This window comes from Callionymus lyra, chromosome 10 (genome assembly GCF_982586985.1).
Source record: "Callionymus lyra chromosome 10, fCalLyr1.hap1.1, whole genome shotgun sequence".
NCBI lineage: Eukaryota > Metazoa > Chordata > Actinopteri > Syngnathiformes > Callionymidae > Callionymus > Callionymus lyra.
In genome coordinates, this window is record NC_141827.1 from 25,172,992 (window position 1) to 25,189,751 (window position 16,760).

The window sequence follows — 16,760 nt, forward strand, 5'->3', positions numbered from 1 at the left end:
GATCACCTCCATTTTTATTCACATTTGTCTGACCTGATGCAGCAAAATATCTTAGGAATCAGCATATTTATCTTTTTTAATACAAACTAAACCAAATTAAAACTGTAGAAATATAGGTGGATGCAGACAGTAATTTGCTAAAATTCCTTGTTAAATATATTTCCTTAAATTTGATTTTAACTGTGTGAACTAATAACGTAACATAAATGGAATTAAAAATAAAATCAACCTTAAAAATTGAGTTAAGTGAGTAAGATATGCCCAAAAGTAATTCCAACATTTAATAATCTTTTTTTGTGATTTCCCACCATAGATATCTTAAATTCCCATCATCTTCCTGTCTTCTCCTTAATTATAACCAGCAGGTGCTATAAGAAGTCTTCTGAAGAAAGGAAAATGTCGTTCAGTGAATAGGTCACCGATGAAACATTTCTCCTAAAACATGCTTGTTAAGTCCTTGGAAGATTCAAATATAATCCATGAGAAAAATTCCGAGAAACACCTGATCGTCTACAATTAACTACATCACAGATGAAGTGATTTCACCGGAAGATATTGCTCGGAAAATAGTCACTGATCTGACAACATCTCTTCATCTTCCAGCCCCCAGATAAGGAAGGCGGTCTGCCGAAGCAGGTGGGCAACAAGACCGAATGTGGTCTCCTGGGTTTGGTCCTGGACCTGAAGAGGGATTACCAGACGATAAGGAAGCAGATGCCAGAGGAGAAGCTTTACAAAGTCTACACCTTCAACTCAACCAGAAAGTCAATGAGCACGGTCATCAAATTACCGGATGGAAACTTCCGCATGTACACGAAAGGAGCCTCTGAGATTGTCCTTAAGAAGTAAGTCATTTGTTCTTGATCATTAAAAAAGTATTTCCCCCTTTTTCCCTTTGGATCATCGAGAAAATAATCCACTCTCCCCTCGTCACTCCAGGTGCAACTGTATCCTCAACGAGCTCGGAGAGCCGAGAATGTTCCGTCCTCGAGACAAGGACGAGATGGTGAAGAAGGTGATCGAGCCCATGGCCTGTGATGGTCTGAGGACCATCTGCGTGGCCTACCGAGACTTCGCCAGCTACCCCGAACCTGAATGGGAGGAGGAAGGCCTGATCCTGACGGACCTCACCGCCCTCGGTGTGGTCGGGATAGAAGACCCCGTCAGGCCCGAGGTGAGAGCTTCCTTTGATGTAGAGAGAGTAGTTTCACTTGAATGAATGAGAGGATGAAGGGTCCAGATGGTAGTTTGGTGTGTTTTGTTTAGCTGAGAGAGAATGTATGCTTTTTACACTTGGCCACATTAACTCATTTGGATAATTATTATTCTTATGCGTGTTTTTTATGAAGGTAGTTTTTTTATTTTTTTATTATTCAATAAAAAAAGTTTCTTGGTTTAATCAAAGAATCTTGATGCAACAATACAAATTATTATTATTAAAAATGATTTTACTTCAATCACAAAAACAAAACAAAAAGCAACTTTTTGTATTAAATAATTAAGACACAAATTTCCCCAAAAATATAACTTCAAACAGAGAAAAGTTTTTTTTTAATTCAAGCAACTTCTTTGAAATTATAATTTGTTTTCAATTGAAGCTACTTTTGTTGGGTGGGTGGGTGTAACCACTTAAAAAAACATTTAAATCCTTTTTTTAATTGAATTTATATTAAGTTATACGTTTTGGGGGGTTTGTTACAACCATGAACAACTTTTATTTTTTATTATAGAAACTTTTTAAAGATGAAATTACCATTTTGTCGATTGTAGCTACTTTTTTATTGAAATGTAATTTTTTGAATTAATTATTTTTTGGGATGGTAAACTAATGGAACTATAAGAATAATACTCTCAATCAGAGAGACAATTTTTTTATTCACTTCTTTTTAGTATTTATTTTCCATCTAAAGCACCTAATTAAGCCATCTTTCAACACATCTTAAGTACGGAACCAAAGCCATCACTATGTATTTACTTAAGACAATAAGAGAAAAAATGTAGGAAGGTTGAGACTCTTGCTTTAAGTGGTTTGTCTGTCGAAGTGAACTTGTTCCACTGGAGATTGAATACATTGTATCACCTTCTTCTTTTCTCTCTCTCTCTCTCTTTATATATATATATACACACAGAGGTAACTGGAGTTAAAGCCTACCCTTCAATATTTTAAAATACATTGACTTTAAAATGTGCTACAACATGACCGTCTCAAACCAGACTAAACCATTCCTTGCTTACATTTAAATTCTCCCCAGTGTCATGATTGATGTCCTCGGAGGCCCGGCCGTGTGTTGGCTGCCATCACTGTTTCATGCGCTCATTATTCCTGGAGGCCATCTTTAAAAGGGGCTCTAAAGTGGAATAAAGTATTTTACTTGAAGGGGAAATTGGTGCTATAATTGGGAGAAGTACGAGCAGTGGATAAAAGATAGAGCAGGAAGATTGACCTGACATGACATCTGCTCTGCTGCATTATTCAACTTTTCAATTCCTGTTTCCATCTTTCTCCTGCTCCCCCTTAACAAGACTCCCTCAGCTTCACTCTGGATTTCTGGAAGTTGGCACTTCAGGGACCCACAACCAATCTGAAAATATTGTGGCCCTGGAGCTCTGTTAATTTAATAAGCTATACACTTGTGTGTGTGACATGACACCAGCACTGTCTCCAGTGAGTGTTTTCTTTCCCCTCAAATTGAATATCTTCACGACCGAATCACTGAATATCTACTGTACCACAGGAGAAAGTTTCAGACTGTGCTTTAAATATTCATGTTTATCTGGACAGGCTTTGGTGGCCTCAATGTTGAGTTTTTACAGATGATTGACTCCATTGAAGAGGTTATTGTCCCCTGGTGCTTCTGCCTCTCGTGAAGTTCAAGATGAAGTGAAGTAGTAACAGCATAATTCTGTTTCATGGGAGTTTTCAGGATGTTTGATATGAATCACCACTTTTAGATTTGATACAACTTTATTCATGGTTATAGTGTCAATACATGCTCGACAGAGATTCATCTTTTCCAAGTGTCTTGTTGGTATGCTTGATCCCATCCACTTAGTGAATGAAAAAGTTATAGTCCTTTGATCACTGTGGTTAAACATGAAGCAGTTAAGTATCAAAAAGCTAATGCTAATGCTGCTTCTTTAGTATAGTTATTTATGGTTAAAGAGATAATGAATCATTTATCAATTATTCTGATCTTAAAAAACAAAAATGTATATTTTGAGGAAACATCAACCGAACATCATTCATCAAACAAGTGATGTGTCGTGAAAGAAATATAAATGGTAACCAGATCTGTTTGTGAGACACTGAAGAGGATTCTTTTTCAGTTTCACCTACTGGCCTCTCACCCGGGTCCTGACCAGATTGTATTTTTAATAAGCCTCGTCTTCGTCTCCACCTCCTCCTCTTTCAGTTAGGTCAAATAAAAACAATGCTAACAAAAAAGACAAAGACAAACAGCAGCCAAGATGCAAACAAACCCAACCTTTTGTGAACATGAACAACTAAACACAGTTGAGTCATAATTTACCTTTAGAATCAGAACTTTTTTTTTTTTATCAGCACTACGAAAATTTTAAACATACGTCATACATCACTTGTGTAATTAAATTTAAAAAAAATGTACATGGCCATTCTCAGTCAAAGCCTAGAACACTGTTGTGGTCTTTCTGATACGTCTCAGTTATTTGTGTGTCAAGAGTTATATAATAATAATAATGAACATCGTATTTATTTAGAGCCCTTTAGGGACACACAAAGAAGCTTTACATCGAGGATAAATACATCTGCCACGATTAGTTGCAGAAGAAAAAAAGTCACTCATGATGTCACTCAAGAGGGTTTTTCTGTGCATTGATATAAATGTAGTTACAATTGTATCCGTTTTGGACTATTTAACTGCTGCCTGGTTTATGTTGATGTCACTTTTTTACGACCTCAGGTTGAGCTTTAATGCCCTCTCGATTATTCAGCATTGCTGTGAGTTTTAACTGTGTTTTCCCGGTTTAAATGAGAAAAAGACAAAATCCTAAATAAAAATTAAACTAAATTTAATGACAGTGACAACTATCAATTTTCATAAATAAGAATACCTGTTGGTTCAGTTGTTTTGTTTTTTAAATATAATTATAATAACTTATATAAATGATTGATTTAGGAATATTCAAATTATGAAACCAACTGCATCGGACTGAGCCATCTAACATAAACTCACGTTCCAACTCATTCTCTAACTCTAAATGCTCTATAACTTTCTAACACCGCTCTCTCTCTGACTTGCTCCCTCTCAGAGAACTCATCGCTGGACTATTAGGTTAGGTAGAACTTCATTTAGATTTTTTTTTCCAAATTATCCACAGAAAATACAGCAATTTTTCATAAAAAATAATCAAAACAAAATAAGAACAAGAACAAAGAGAAATAAAGAGAAAAAACAGGATGATACAATCTAAGTCTAAAGATAAAGAACATAGATCAAAGAAAAATAACAAAGACAAAGGATACAAAGATTAACATAGAACAGAACATCCAGATACTTTCACTCCACTCCTGCCCCTGAACTCAGAATTGTACAATTTAATAGCCCGAGGAATTAATGAGTCCTTGAGTCTATTTGTTTTGCACCTGGGGAGGAGCATTCATGCACTCATTCTGCTTCTCTGCTCACTGATGACAGTGTTCAGAGGATGACTGTCATCATCCATGATGGACAGTAGTTTGTTCAATGATCTCCTCTCAGCAACTGTAACCAGTGAGTCCAGCTTCATGCCACCACAGAGCCAGCCCTCCTGATCAACCTGTCCAACCTGTTAACACTCCTCTTGGACACATTTCCACCCCAACACACCACAGCATAGAACAGGACACTGGCCACCACAGACTGTTAGAACATGCAGAGGAGCTTCTTGCAGATGTTAAATGATCGAAGCCTCCTCAGAAAGTACAGTCTACTCTGAACTTTCTTATTAACATGGTCTGTGTTGCAGGACCTGTTCAGTTTACTGTCCATCCATACACCGAGGTACTTATAGTTGTCAACTATCTCCACCTCGTCACCTCTGATGGACACTGGACGTGGCTTTGTCCTGGACCTCTCGAAGTCCAAGACCAGCTCCTTGGTCTTTGAGGGGTTCAGCTGCAAGTGGTTCCTCTCATTAGTTATTAGTTATTAGTCATTAGTTATTATTACTGTCATTAGTGACTCAGATAGTTCATAGGTTATTGTACTGAGAGTCCTACATAACTATAGATGCAGGTGTTAGTGAATCTTCTCTATGTTTACTAGTGATGGTCGGATGAAGCTTTATGAAGCAGTGTCATTATTTTCAGAGTCCACTAGATGGCGGTCTCTGCACTATTTTCCTTTTCTTTTAAACAACTGTTCTAATGAAACATCATTTTTAAACTGATGGCGCCACCTACTGACCTCTAAGCAACATGACACTGTTTCATGAAGCTTCATCAGACCATCACTAATGTTTAGACAGTCCTACTGTAGGTATGCAACTGTTAGGATTAGCTTCTCTGTTTAAATAAAGAGGTTTTATTGGTCCTTAACAGGCCAGTGACTGGATACGACATGTGAAATTATTTACGATAAAATAATCTTGAATTCTCTGATTATTGTCTTTTAGCCTTAACTTGCTAGGTATGGCTAAGCTAACAACATCATTAGGTTGTTTTTTTTTAACCATACATTTTACCTTTTAAACTGATGATCTTGTGGTTGATCTGGTTTGCTGGAGCGTTGGACGATCTTTCATCTGTGACTCACTTTTAACTTTTGATAAGAATGGAAACACAATCAGATGTTTAGGTCCATCACACAGTGTTCTTCCTATACAGATGATGAATTGTTATTCTCTCGCCTCAACAGTTATTTCTAATGTTCACACACAGTGTCGTTTGGCGTCTTTCCACGATGAGGTGGTGGATTATTTTTGTGTTTCTCAGCGAGAGCGTGCCCTCATTTGTTAGTTGTGTGCAAACTGCCAAATGCCTTTGAGCTAAAAGTATGTTTATTCCTGCCTGTGTGTGAGTGTGTGTGTCTAGATAATGGTGTGTATTTCTGTCAAAATGTATGTGTCAGAGAGCATTCAGGTTCTGCATCGACATGTGAGTGGATGGGCGTATCTGTTGTGTACACTTTTTGTTTACGTGGGCTTAGAGAGCAGAGCTAGCTCGCCCACACTGACCTTTACCAGAGAGGACACAATCCTCAACGTCGAAATCTTCCTCGCTTCCATCTGCATGTAATACAACATCTTAGGTGTTTAAAACACTGGTTATTTTCGTGGCAGGTTCCTGACGCCATTCTGAGGTGCCAGCGTGCAGGGATCACGGTGCGCATGGTGACAGGAGACAACATCAACACGGCCAGAGCTATAGCCGTCAAGTGTGGCATCATCCAGCCGGGGGAGGACTTCCTGTGCATTGACGGGAAAGAGTTCAACAGGAGGATCCGCAATGAGAAAGGAGAGGTAAGTGACTGTTTTTGTTTTGTACGTGTTTGTCAAACTCTTGGGCTATTGGGTCCAGAAGGCCGAGTTGATCTGTTTGGCCTCTGAGAGATTTACGTGATTTGAGTTGGCTTAAAGTTTATTGAATTCATTAAAGGGCAACTAATTTGAAAACCCAATTTTCCTGACTCACTCACATGTTTCAAAATGTTGAAGTCTTCCTCTCCAATAGGCAGTAAGTTCCTCATCATGATAATGTTTTGAAGTTATTGCTTCATAAAGTTCTCCCCCATCTATAATAGAAGTTAGGAGAGCGGAGTCCATTATGCTGTGATAATGGTCTTCACTCCTCCTCCAGCCAGCTGTAATCACGCCCTGCTTTGTTTATACAACGAGTCCCTTCAAGGTTTAGACCTCCGGGATTGTTTTTTAATAACATTTTTTTCAAGTTTCCAGCTTAATTAATATTGTTAAAGAATTTATTCACCCTAGTGTACTATCGTGAGGACAATCCTACACGTTCCGAATAATGTTGAAGAACTGCAATTAAGTAATAGTTGTTTTTCAGCTACAACTTTCTTAGATGATAAAAAAAACAATTAAAAAGCGTCTTAATATGACTTTAAAATGGGACCTTTAACACGATTCGAATGTCCTTGTGCTTGTGCAGGTGGAACAGGAGCGCATGGACAAAGTCTGGCCGAGGCTCAGGGTCTTGGCAAGATCCTCCCCGACAGACAAACACACGCTTGTTAAAGGTGTTGTCACTTTCCTCTCTTTAAATGACGTAACAAAAAAAAAAAGAATGAGGTTCAATTGAAATCTGTGTGTGTGTCTCCAGGTATCATTGATAGCACGATGTGTGAACAGAGGCAGGTGGTGGCTGTGACTGGAGATGGAACCAACGACGGACCCGCACTCAAGAAAGCAGACGTCGGCTTCGCCATGGTAAGATAGAGAGATGGATGGATGGATTTATATTTCTTGCTCCGTCCATTTGCAAATAGACACAGCGAGGAAAAATACAAAATACAATATTGTGCAAATGTTAAAATACAATGGAAAAGATAAAATAAAACAATACTGAATCGTCTAAGATATGAAATATAAAAAATTAAAATATGTTAGAATAAAGTGAAGAGAATGTACATTTACAACCATATACACTGTGCATTTATTCCAGAAAACAGAATATGCTTTTAGTCGCTGTAATTCAAATTTAATAAAGAGATTGATATATCAATTCATGTTTTGTTTTTTTGTTATTTTAAGTATATATATTATGTATTTATATATATATTTATTTATATACATACATATATTTATTTTTATTAATATTTTTTGATGCCTCAGAGCCGTTCCTACAGTATTGAACACACCACGCTCGCCTGATGCAATTTTTAAACTATTCAAAAAGTGTCTTATATAGTTAATTTTACAGTCGTTTAGTCGAGTATTTATTAGTCATAATTTTTGCAAGATATAGTCAATGCTTGTTACTGTGCGTTGGCTCGTTTTCGTCACGTGATAAAGACTTGTCGACGTCAGTTAAAGTTTTTGTAGACATGATGTGTTTGGACATAACAACAAATAGTTTTTATTGACGAGAAGAAAAAGGGACAAAAGATCAGGCAAAGAAGGCTGACTTACTGAAAGTAAAAAATAGAAACAGGTTGAAAAGACGCATCACCTCTGCAGTATCAGTTCAACCATTTCTTTATGAAATAAAAAGCGTGGACTAACAGCGTCTCCTAGTGGTGAGATAGCAACACTACCTCTCTCGTTACTTTTCTTCTTGATAAACGGTGCACGACTTTGAACCTCCACCTGTTGTCCATCAGGGCATCGCCGGCACAGATGTGGCCAAAGAAGCCTCCGACATCATCCTGACCGACGACAACTTCAGCAGCATCGTCAAGGCCGTCATGTGGGGACGAAACGTCTACGACAGCATCTCCAAGTTCCTGCAGTTCCAGCTGACGGTCAACGTGGTCGCGGTCATCGTGGCCTTCACCGGAGCCTGCATCACACAGGTCAGACACTCTGAAGGCTATGGTGTACAATATTTTTTTATGGTTTCAAGTCTGTTTAAGTAGAATTGTGAAATGATTGAAGCTTTGTGAGGATTCCTTTTTTTAATATTGAACCCATAAAGCAGACTACCTGGTTTTAAAAGGCAGGGTTAGAACCAATTATATTACATTTCTGTTATTCTTTTGCCCATTTTAAAAGTTAAAAAACAAATTAACTCAAATTCACTTTAACAATGACTAAATAACAAAAAAAAAAGAAAAAAAAAAAAAGACAGTATTATTATTTCAAGGATTTCAATTGTTCTAGTTATTTAAAAAGAAAATAGGATTAACAAAATAATAATTAACAATGAAACATTTTGCCAACTATTTAATACATTATTTATTTGTTCTATTTATTTATATATATTTATATATATATATATATATATTGCATTATTTTTATATATATATATATATATTAAAAAAAAATAATTATTCTGTTTATATTTTATTGCTCTATTTATAAATGATTAATATTCATATTTATACAATCACCCTAAGCCGTGTTTTTTAAACGATTGCCAAGCAGCGAAATTTCGTTGCCAGTTTTTGACTGCTGTGTTCTTCTGTGCAATGACAATAAAGAAAGTCTAAAGTCTAAAATAAAAATGTTTTAATTGTCTTATATGTGTAAATAGGGAAATAAAAGCTAGTAAAATAGGTTTCTAGTTGTTACATTTAATCAGGTTTTTTTAAACAACATGATGAAAATAATATGTATTTGATAGATTGCTACAGTTTATAATAAGTGTAATTAATACAAGTTAAGATAGATAACAAGTACGGTAAATTTTAATTCTGCTTGACAATTTTAGATGCTTTGTTGCAAATTTTTTCGGGCAAAAATCAAGATCCAGACTATTCCTTCCCTCTCCTGCTCTGGCTCTGAATCTGAAGCATCCTAATTGAGATGTCATTTTAATCTTTTCCAGGATTCTCCACTGAAGGCCGTCCAGATGTTGTGGGTCAACCTGATCATGGACACGTTTGCGTCTCTCGCTCTGGCAACCGAACCTCCCACCGAATCCTTGCTCAAGAGACGGCCGTACGGACGCAACAAGCCCCTCATTTCCAGCACCATGACCAAGAACATCTTCGGCCACGCCGTCTACCAGCTCATCATCATCTTCACACTCTTGTTTGCTGGTATGTTTTCCATCATTCTACCTCCAGATGTGTTCAGTCGTGGTCCTTCAATGGCACGTTCTTGCTCTCGGCGCAGGTGAGAAACTCTTCGACATCGACAGCGGACGCAACGCTCCTCTCCACTCTCCTCCGTCCGAACATTACACCATCATCTTCAACGCCTTCGTCATGATGCAGCTCTTCAACGAGATCAATGCACGGAAGATTCACGGCGAGAGGAACGTCTTTGAAGGCATGTTCAAGAATCCCATCTTCTACTCCATCGTCTTCGGTACTTTCGGCGTACAGGTAAATATCAACAAACTATTCAAGATATATGTTTGGTCTTAATTAAATGTTTCTTTTTTCCCCCCCAATAGATTTTGATTATACAGTTCGGAGGGAAGCCCTTCAGCTGTACTCCTCTGGATGTGGAAAAATGGATGTGGTGTGTTTTTCTGGGACTAGGAGAGCTTATTTGGGGACAGGTAATATAATATAATAATATTATTTAGAAATGTTTACCGTTGATGATGAAATATGGCCATCAAATAAAAAACAAAACAAAAAAAACAACATTTAGAAATAGTTTTAAAGGTAATTTCATGGACATTGTGATCCAATTCCATTATTTTATTTTTATTCATATTTTATTGTAATAAATTAAAGGGAGGCTTGCAGACAGGGATTTTATTTTTTTTAATTTGACATAATATTTACAATTAAAATAACATGAATGATTGAAAAAACTAACATTTTGTTAGTAATAAGCACACATATTGTACATGATATATATGTATTTACATGTTTATATGTGTATATATGTTTTATATTATAATTTTGCAGATACAAAAGTATTCTAAATACGATGAATAGATGTACCTCTTATATATTTTATTGTATTAAGTTTGCTCGTATCATCTTTAATCATATTATATCTTCTCTTTTGAACATTTTTTGTACAGAAATAAACATTTTTTTTATATTATCAGATAGAAAAGTGTTATAAATGATTTAAAAAAGATAATGATTTACCTCTTTTATAATTGTACAAGTCTGTTGATATCATTTCTTGTTGTATTGTATTTTTTTAAGAACCATTTTTTGTGTAGAAATCCATTTGAAATGACGAGTTACAAAAGTGTTATACATTATTACATTTTTTAAATAATATTCCTCTTAAATTTATTTACCGTACCTCCCTTTATAAAGCATCAAAAACAACGATGGTCTCTGTCGTTCTCCTCAGATCATATCCTCCATACCCAACAACAGGCTGCGCTTCCTGAAGCGAGCCGGTCAGTTGAGCAAGAAGGACGAGCTGCCCGAGGACGACATGAACGAGGACAACGAGGAGATCGACCACGCCGAGAGGGAGCTGAGGAGGGGACAGATCCTCTGGTTCCGAGGACTCAACCGCATTCAGACTCAGGTGAGAGTTGGAACAAAAGTGGTGCCGACGTCAATGTCTGACTTGTTGTTGAGAACCATCTCTGTGGATTGTTTTGCTCCTTTGGCTCATGTTTTCCTTCAGCCGCCATCTTGATAAAAACCCTAAAGCGGCGAGCGTCCTGAAGAGTGGAGATGTCAGTCACCGAAGAGTTCCTTCTTACATTGATCGATCAGAATTCTACGGTGGCCCTGATGTGCAAAACAAATGATCAGTTCTTAGAGAGCTTGTTGTGATTTTCCAGAACACTTCCTGTCTGTGAAATAACTTTATGTGGTGCATAAATGTCTTCTGAAGATTGAAAATGTTTGTTTCTGCCTCCCCCTACTGTTCAAGCAGTGTAAGTGTAGACCATATGTGTATCAAGTTTCGGAGGCTCATCATCATTCAGTTGACTAGATATTAAAGTACATTAATATTCATGTTGATCTATAAAGATGTGAGTGTTTAGGATAAGATAAGGAAGAGAGATAACCCATTCAAACAATTGACTTCAAATAAGAGTAAAAATTAAGTTGATTGTGAGTTTGACATCTTAGTGTAGACTCTACATATATGCATTCTTAAATCTTCAAACCTTATGGAAAGGACTACAATTGCCATCTCTGCAACCACTGCTTTGAAACAATTATAAAGTAATGTAGTGTAGAAATATTATTCAAGCAGTGGAGGGCAAGCATTTCCTCAGGGGCCACCTTTTATACAATCGCTGCTGTGAGTGTCCGTCAAGCAAAAATAAAGAGTTTAAAATAGTCTGTAGTCATTATTATATTAGTCTGATAAAATCTGGGTTAACATTGGACTGAATACCTTCTTCGAAGTTGACTCAAATTGTATTCAGCGAAATATAAATGGAAGTCATAAATGTGTTTTGCACGTCAGCGCCTCTTATCAAAATCCAAACCTCTACTGGTGATGCATAGTTGAATATAATGAAAAAAAAGGTTGAGTAAGTATAAACCGTTGAGTTGTATCTGCACTTCCTCTTGTTAACTCGATGCAAACCAAGTGTAGATCAGTGAAGACAAAACTACTGAGAAGCTGTCGAGGTGTCGTCAAGTCAGCGTGATCTGTCGTGATGTCGCCATGTTTGGTCCGTGTCGCTCTCAGCCGCCATGTGTCCTCTTCTGTCTCGCTCTCCCCCCGCAGATCGAAGTAGTCAACACCTTCAAGAGCGGCACCTCCTTTCATGGGGTGGGGCCTCTGCGCCGCCAGTCGTCCAGCGCCAGCCAGAACCAGGATGTAACCCATGTTTCTAGTCCTAGTCACGTGTCCTTGTCCAATGCGCTTTCCTCTCCTTCAAGCACTCCTGCTGCTCCCACTACTGGCCGTGAGTCAGAACTGTCTGTCTGCTTCTCTTCCGTCTGTGCTTCAGGGATGCAATCCTGGAGAAAAATCTGTATCCCGGGGCGGCATCCCTGAAGACGTGTCTCGTTCTGTCTTGTCGTCTCGTCACACGAGTCCTCCTGTGCTCTGCTGTCCTCTCAAAGGTGTCTTTGTTTCCTCAGAGTGCTAGGATCGCAGGACTAAGGGTGATACCCGCGCCATGAAATTTCAGGTTGTGAGTTTGTCTCCCTCTGCTCACCCCTTTACTCCCCCCCGACCCTTATGCCCATTACCTAACACCCCTCTTTTTTTATTATTATATTTTTTAAACGTCAACTTTTTTTTTACATGGACCTGCCACTGAATAAACACTGAAGTACGAGTGAAATGTTGCTCTTAGGTGCTTTAAAAGTGATCTCATCGTAAACTTCTTCCTTATTCCTTTATCTCTGGGTCAAAGTGACCCGAACGACTTCCCTGGTTTTCATAAATACATATGCAGTGGTGTGGGTCGTTCACCTTGACCCAGAGACAAAACAAGGGATACCACAAACACATTTTTTTTCGTGCCTTCTGGTCACCTTGACCCTGAGGACATTGGCTCTTGCAAGGGTTTGTGTAATCAGCTGTTTGTGAAGTCGTTTAAAGAAACGGTGTCTTTGTAATAGTCAGAACATGCAAGAGGATAATTGTCTGAACTAAATGTATTATTTACATATATTATTGACTTTAATTAAACATTTCGATAATTTTAAATGAATTTTTAATCTTTCCAAGAGCTCAAAAAAATGACAGGTTTGGAATAACTATTTTTGTACTTACATTTTTTAAATTTAAATGAGCAAAATGAACAGCAGGTGGCAGTAGCATTCCAGAAACTAGTTCACGCACAGTAAACTAAGAAGTAGTAGCTCGTAAATAATCTGTATACTAGGGGTGTGTATTGAAAAGAGTGTGGCGAAACATGTTTCACAATATATCATGATACTGTAGGAACAAGGATATATTTGTAGTATTGTCAAGTACTTGACTCTGGTGTTGCAGAATTTACAGACCACATGACTCTCAAAGTCGTAACTGCTCTTATTTGTTTTGAAACCAACATATGTTCAAACATCGTCTTTGAAGGCTGCTGGAGCCGACTGTATCCTCTTGTCCCCAGTCATCTAAGGGATCATGCAGGATTTCATTGTTACTTTTTCTTAGGCGGATAACACAGAAATAAATGTGCCTTAAATATTTGCATGATAATAAAATAATAATAATAATGATTCATTAATTTTACGCACATTTTATTGAAATATTAACCATAAAAAAACTATATACAGTATTCAGTATGGTGGAAAACAAAATTGTGATGTATCGCCGTATCAATAGAGAGTGAGAGACACCGCAATAGATGAATGGATCCAGATGGTAATCTAAAGCTGGCTTTTTTGTAAAAAAAAAAAGATTTGAAATCTGTTTTTGGTTTCAGGGTTTATTTGTTCAATGTTTACATGTTAACATTTCGTTGTACTTGAGTGTTTATCATGCAGGAAGTTAAACCCTAAATTAAAGACCCTCTGTGTGTCGTCAGTGTGTCGTCGTCTCCATCCTGTTGTCTTGTTGCATGTTCGCTTACGTGTTGTTGTTGTGTGTTGTGTGTTGTGTGTTGGTAGAGCTCACATGGACACACACTGAGTGTGTGTCACTCCTGAGAAGATGATTTAACCTGCTTCCTCCTCACTGACCTCCCGGACGTCTTCGGCCCTGCATGCGATGACCTCTCACCTTCACATTAACCCGCTTGTTTCTAGGTATACGGACGAGCGCGTATACTTACAACCAGCGTCTGTGTTCCTCCTGAGAGTTGTTGTGTGACCATTAGTGCACGTGGAACTGCCCAACGCAGCTCCTTTCTTTTTTAACCCACCCTGAGATGATCCTGTTTTTAACCACGAGGGTTCGTTAAAAAAATCTCTTCGAAGTCTCCAAAATCTTTCTAATCTTTTTCCAGATCCGAGTCGTGAACGCCTTCCGCAGCTCCCTGTACGAAGGCCTGGAAAAACCTGACTCCAGATCCTCCATCCACAACTTCATGACGCACCCCGAGTTCCGGATCGACGACTCCACCCCCAACATCCCGCTCATCGACGACCTGGACCCGGCGCACAGGAGGAGGAAGAACTCCAGCCAGCCCACGTCCCCCAACAAGAACAACAACGCCATCGACAGCGGCGTGGTCAACCTCACCATCGACACCACCAAGTCGGCCGCCTCCTCCGGCCCGGCCAGTCCCCTGCACAGCCTGGAGACCAGCCTCTAACCCCTCCCTGTACACGCCGCCATGACTCTCAACTCACCGGCCGGTTCTGACGACTTGCTGAAAAGGTTTTTCCTTCTTCTTAACGGAGAGAAACAGCACGTGGTCCTGGACGGCCGAGAACTGTTAGGAGAAAAGCGTGGTGGGGGACGAACTTTGACCCCCCCCTGCCCTCTGGCTCCCCCTCCTCTCAATACAGATAGTTTCAATCGGATTATTATCGTCGCTCCTGCATGAATGTACATTAGCCAGGGTTTATTTCCAAAAGGGTTTTGTGGGTTGTGATTGGCCGGGGCTGCTTTCCTTCTTTTCTTTTTTTCTTTTTTTTTTTTTATTAAAGATCCCTTGAGTGTGGCATGAACTTCTGAGAGGAAAAGACGGGCTGCGATATATTTTAAACGTATATATTAATATATATTTAGAGAGAGTTTTATCTTTGTTCGTTGGCATGTTGCCTTGTTCCTGCTTTTAACGGCTACCGATACTTTATTTATGTCCTAAAAAGAGAATGTAATTTGTTTACAGCCTCGTAGAGATACCTCCTGGTTTTCTAGAAGAAAGGAGGCCCAGCTGAACCTCCAGGAGGCGCTGTGTCGGTGTTATATTAAGAAGAGTAATAACGATGTGTGCTGGACTTTGCCTGCTATTATGTCACATATTGTAGATATTTCTAGACAAAAGAAACCAAAACTTAGTGGGTAGTCAAGTGTCATGATTGTCAGGATCAAGCTGGAGTGGCTTTTTTAAAATTTTATTTCTTTTATTTTGTCTTTTTTTTGTGTGTGTGACCCTCGATCGAGTCGCACGCCGAAGACGTCCATTTTGATGAACTTTATAATGATTCATTTTGGGTTCAAGGGATTTTCCTTTCACACACATCCAAGAGGAAAAAAAAAAAGTGTTGCTTTGACTTTAAAATACAAAACCTTTGTGCATCTGGTTCTGAATGACAGCTTGTGTGGCGTAGTTCTCGATGTGCTTTCGTGTCTTTGAACCCGGCTTGTCTTCCTGTCGTCATCTGGAAAAAAAAAAAACGCTCTCGCGTTCAGCTGTACAACTAGTTGTATTTATCGTGCTTCGACCAATCAGACACAAGAGCGTCGGCGCACTCGGAAGGTTTTCTCATCTGCAAGCATGATAGGCTCATTATGCAACTTAAAAAAAATACAATAATGATTTTTATACTTAACTATACAACGACACGTACAATCTTTATTTATCCTCCTCTATCATTTTGCCAGTTGATCTGTCCATCTGAAGAGGGCGCACAAGCTTTACCACTTTGATGAGAATTTAATAAATCTGTCCTGTTAGATTTTTATTTTATTTTATTTGGGAAAACAGTCTGATATTCTGTTTAGAAGATCTTAGAAGATTTCTTTTGTTTTCTTTTACGGATGTTTTACTTGATAATTTATTTGCTTATTTATCTGTAAAAATGACTAATAAAAATATAATTACAGCAAGGGGCGTATTTTTGATAGGAAACATGTTTAAAGATTACGGAATGTTTAGTTTGAAAAATGAAAATATTGAATTTAGTCTAATTGACTATAGCCTTTATTGAAGAATTCTTTTTAGTTTTAAGCTTCAATATCCTTCACAAAGACGGAAAATAACAGGCAGTATATATGATTATTGTTTGTAATAAAAATAATAACAACAATATTCCTACAGGAATCATTGACAGAATATGAATGAATACAAATACATTGATTAATAAAAACAAATGTATTGTCAATACATTTTAATTATTATTATTATCATAAATATTAACAACTAAATGAAATAAAGACTTGAAAAAAGACACATGAGAAATAAACAGTATCATCATCTTAACTTACTTACTTACTTAACACTATCTCTTGTACATTTATACAGTGAATAAACATACAAATAAAACACCTAATTATTAATTTAAAAAAACAAAACCGTTATAACAATTTTAGCTAATTATAACATCATTTACAACTTTGTAATAAATAAATACAACTATATACTGTATATTTTGTTTTAGTTA

General features: G+C 37.8%; 1 protein-coding gene across 4 annotated transcripts in view; it reads left to right on the forward strand.

The window, feature by feature from the left end:
- atp2b2 (ATPase plasma membrane Ca2+ transporting 2) overlaps positions 1-16,202 on the forward strand; it is a 66,028-nt gene extending 49,826 nt beyond the window's left edge. For 3 of the 4 annotated variants that reach the window (XM_087801674.1, XM_087801675.1, XM_087801676.1), the window contains 11 exons: positions 604-845; positions 940-1,174; positions 6,301-6,480; positions 7,130-7,217; positions 7,301-7,407; positions 8,301-8,492; positions 9,467-9,680; positions 9,757-9,968; positions 10,040-10,147; positions 10,909-11,091; positions 14,435-16,202. In XM_087801674.1, coding sequence (XP_087657800.1) covers positions 604-845; positions 940-1,174; positions 6,301-6,480; positions 7,130-7,217; positions 7,301-7,407; positions 8,301-8,492; positions 9,467-9,680; positions 9,757-9,968; positions 10,040-10,147; positions 10,909-11,091; positions 14,435-14,743 — 2,070 coding nt within the window. In that variant the 3' untranslated portion in view covers positions 14,744-16,202. Of the gene's footprint in view, positions 1-603; positions 846-939; positions 1,175-6,300; positions 6,481-7,129; positions 7,218-7,300; positions 7,408-8,300; positions 8,493-9,466; positions 9,681-9,756; positions 9,969-10,039; positions 10,148-10,908; positions 11,092-12,258; positions 12,352-14,434 lie in introns of all 4 variants that reach the window. The other variant, XM_087801677.1, reaches the window with a different exon arrangement.
- The last annotated feature ends 558 nt before the right edge of the window (positions 16,203-16,760 follow it).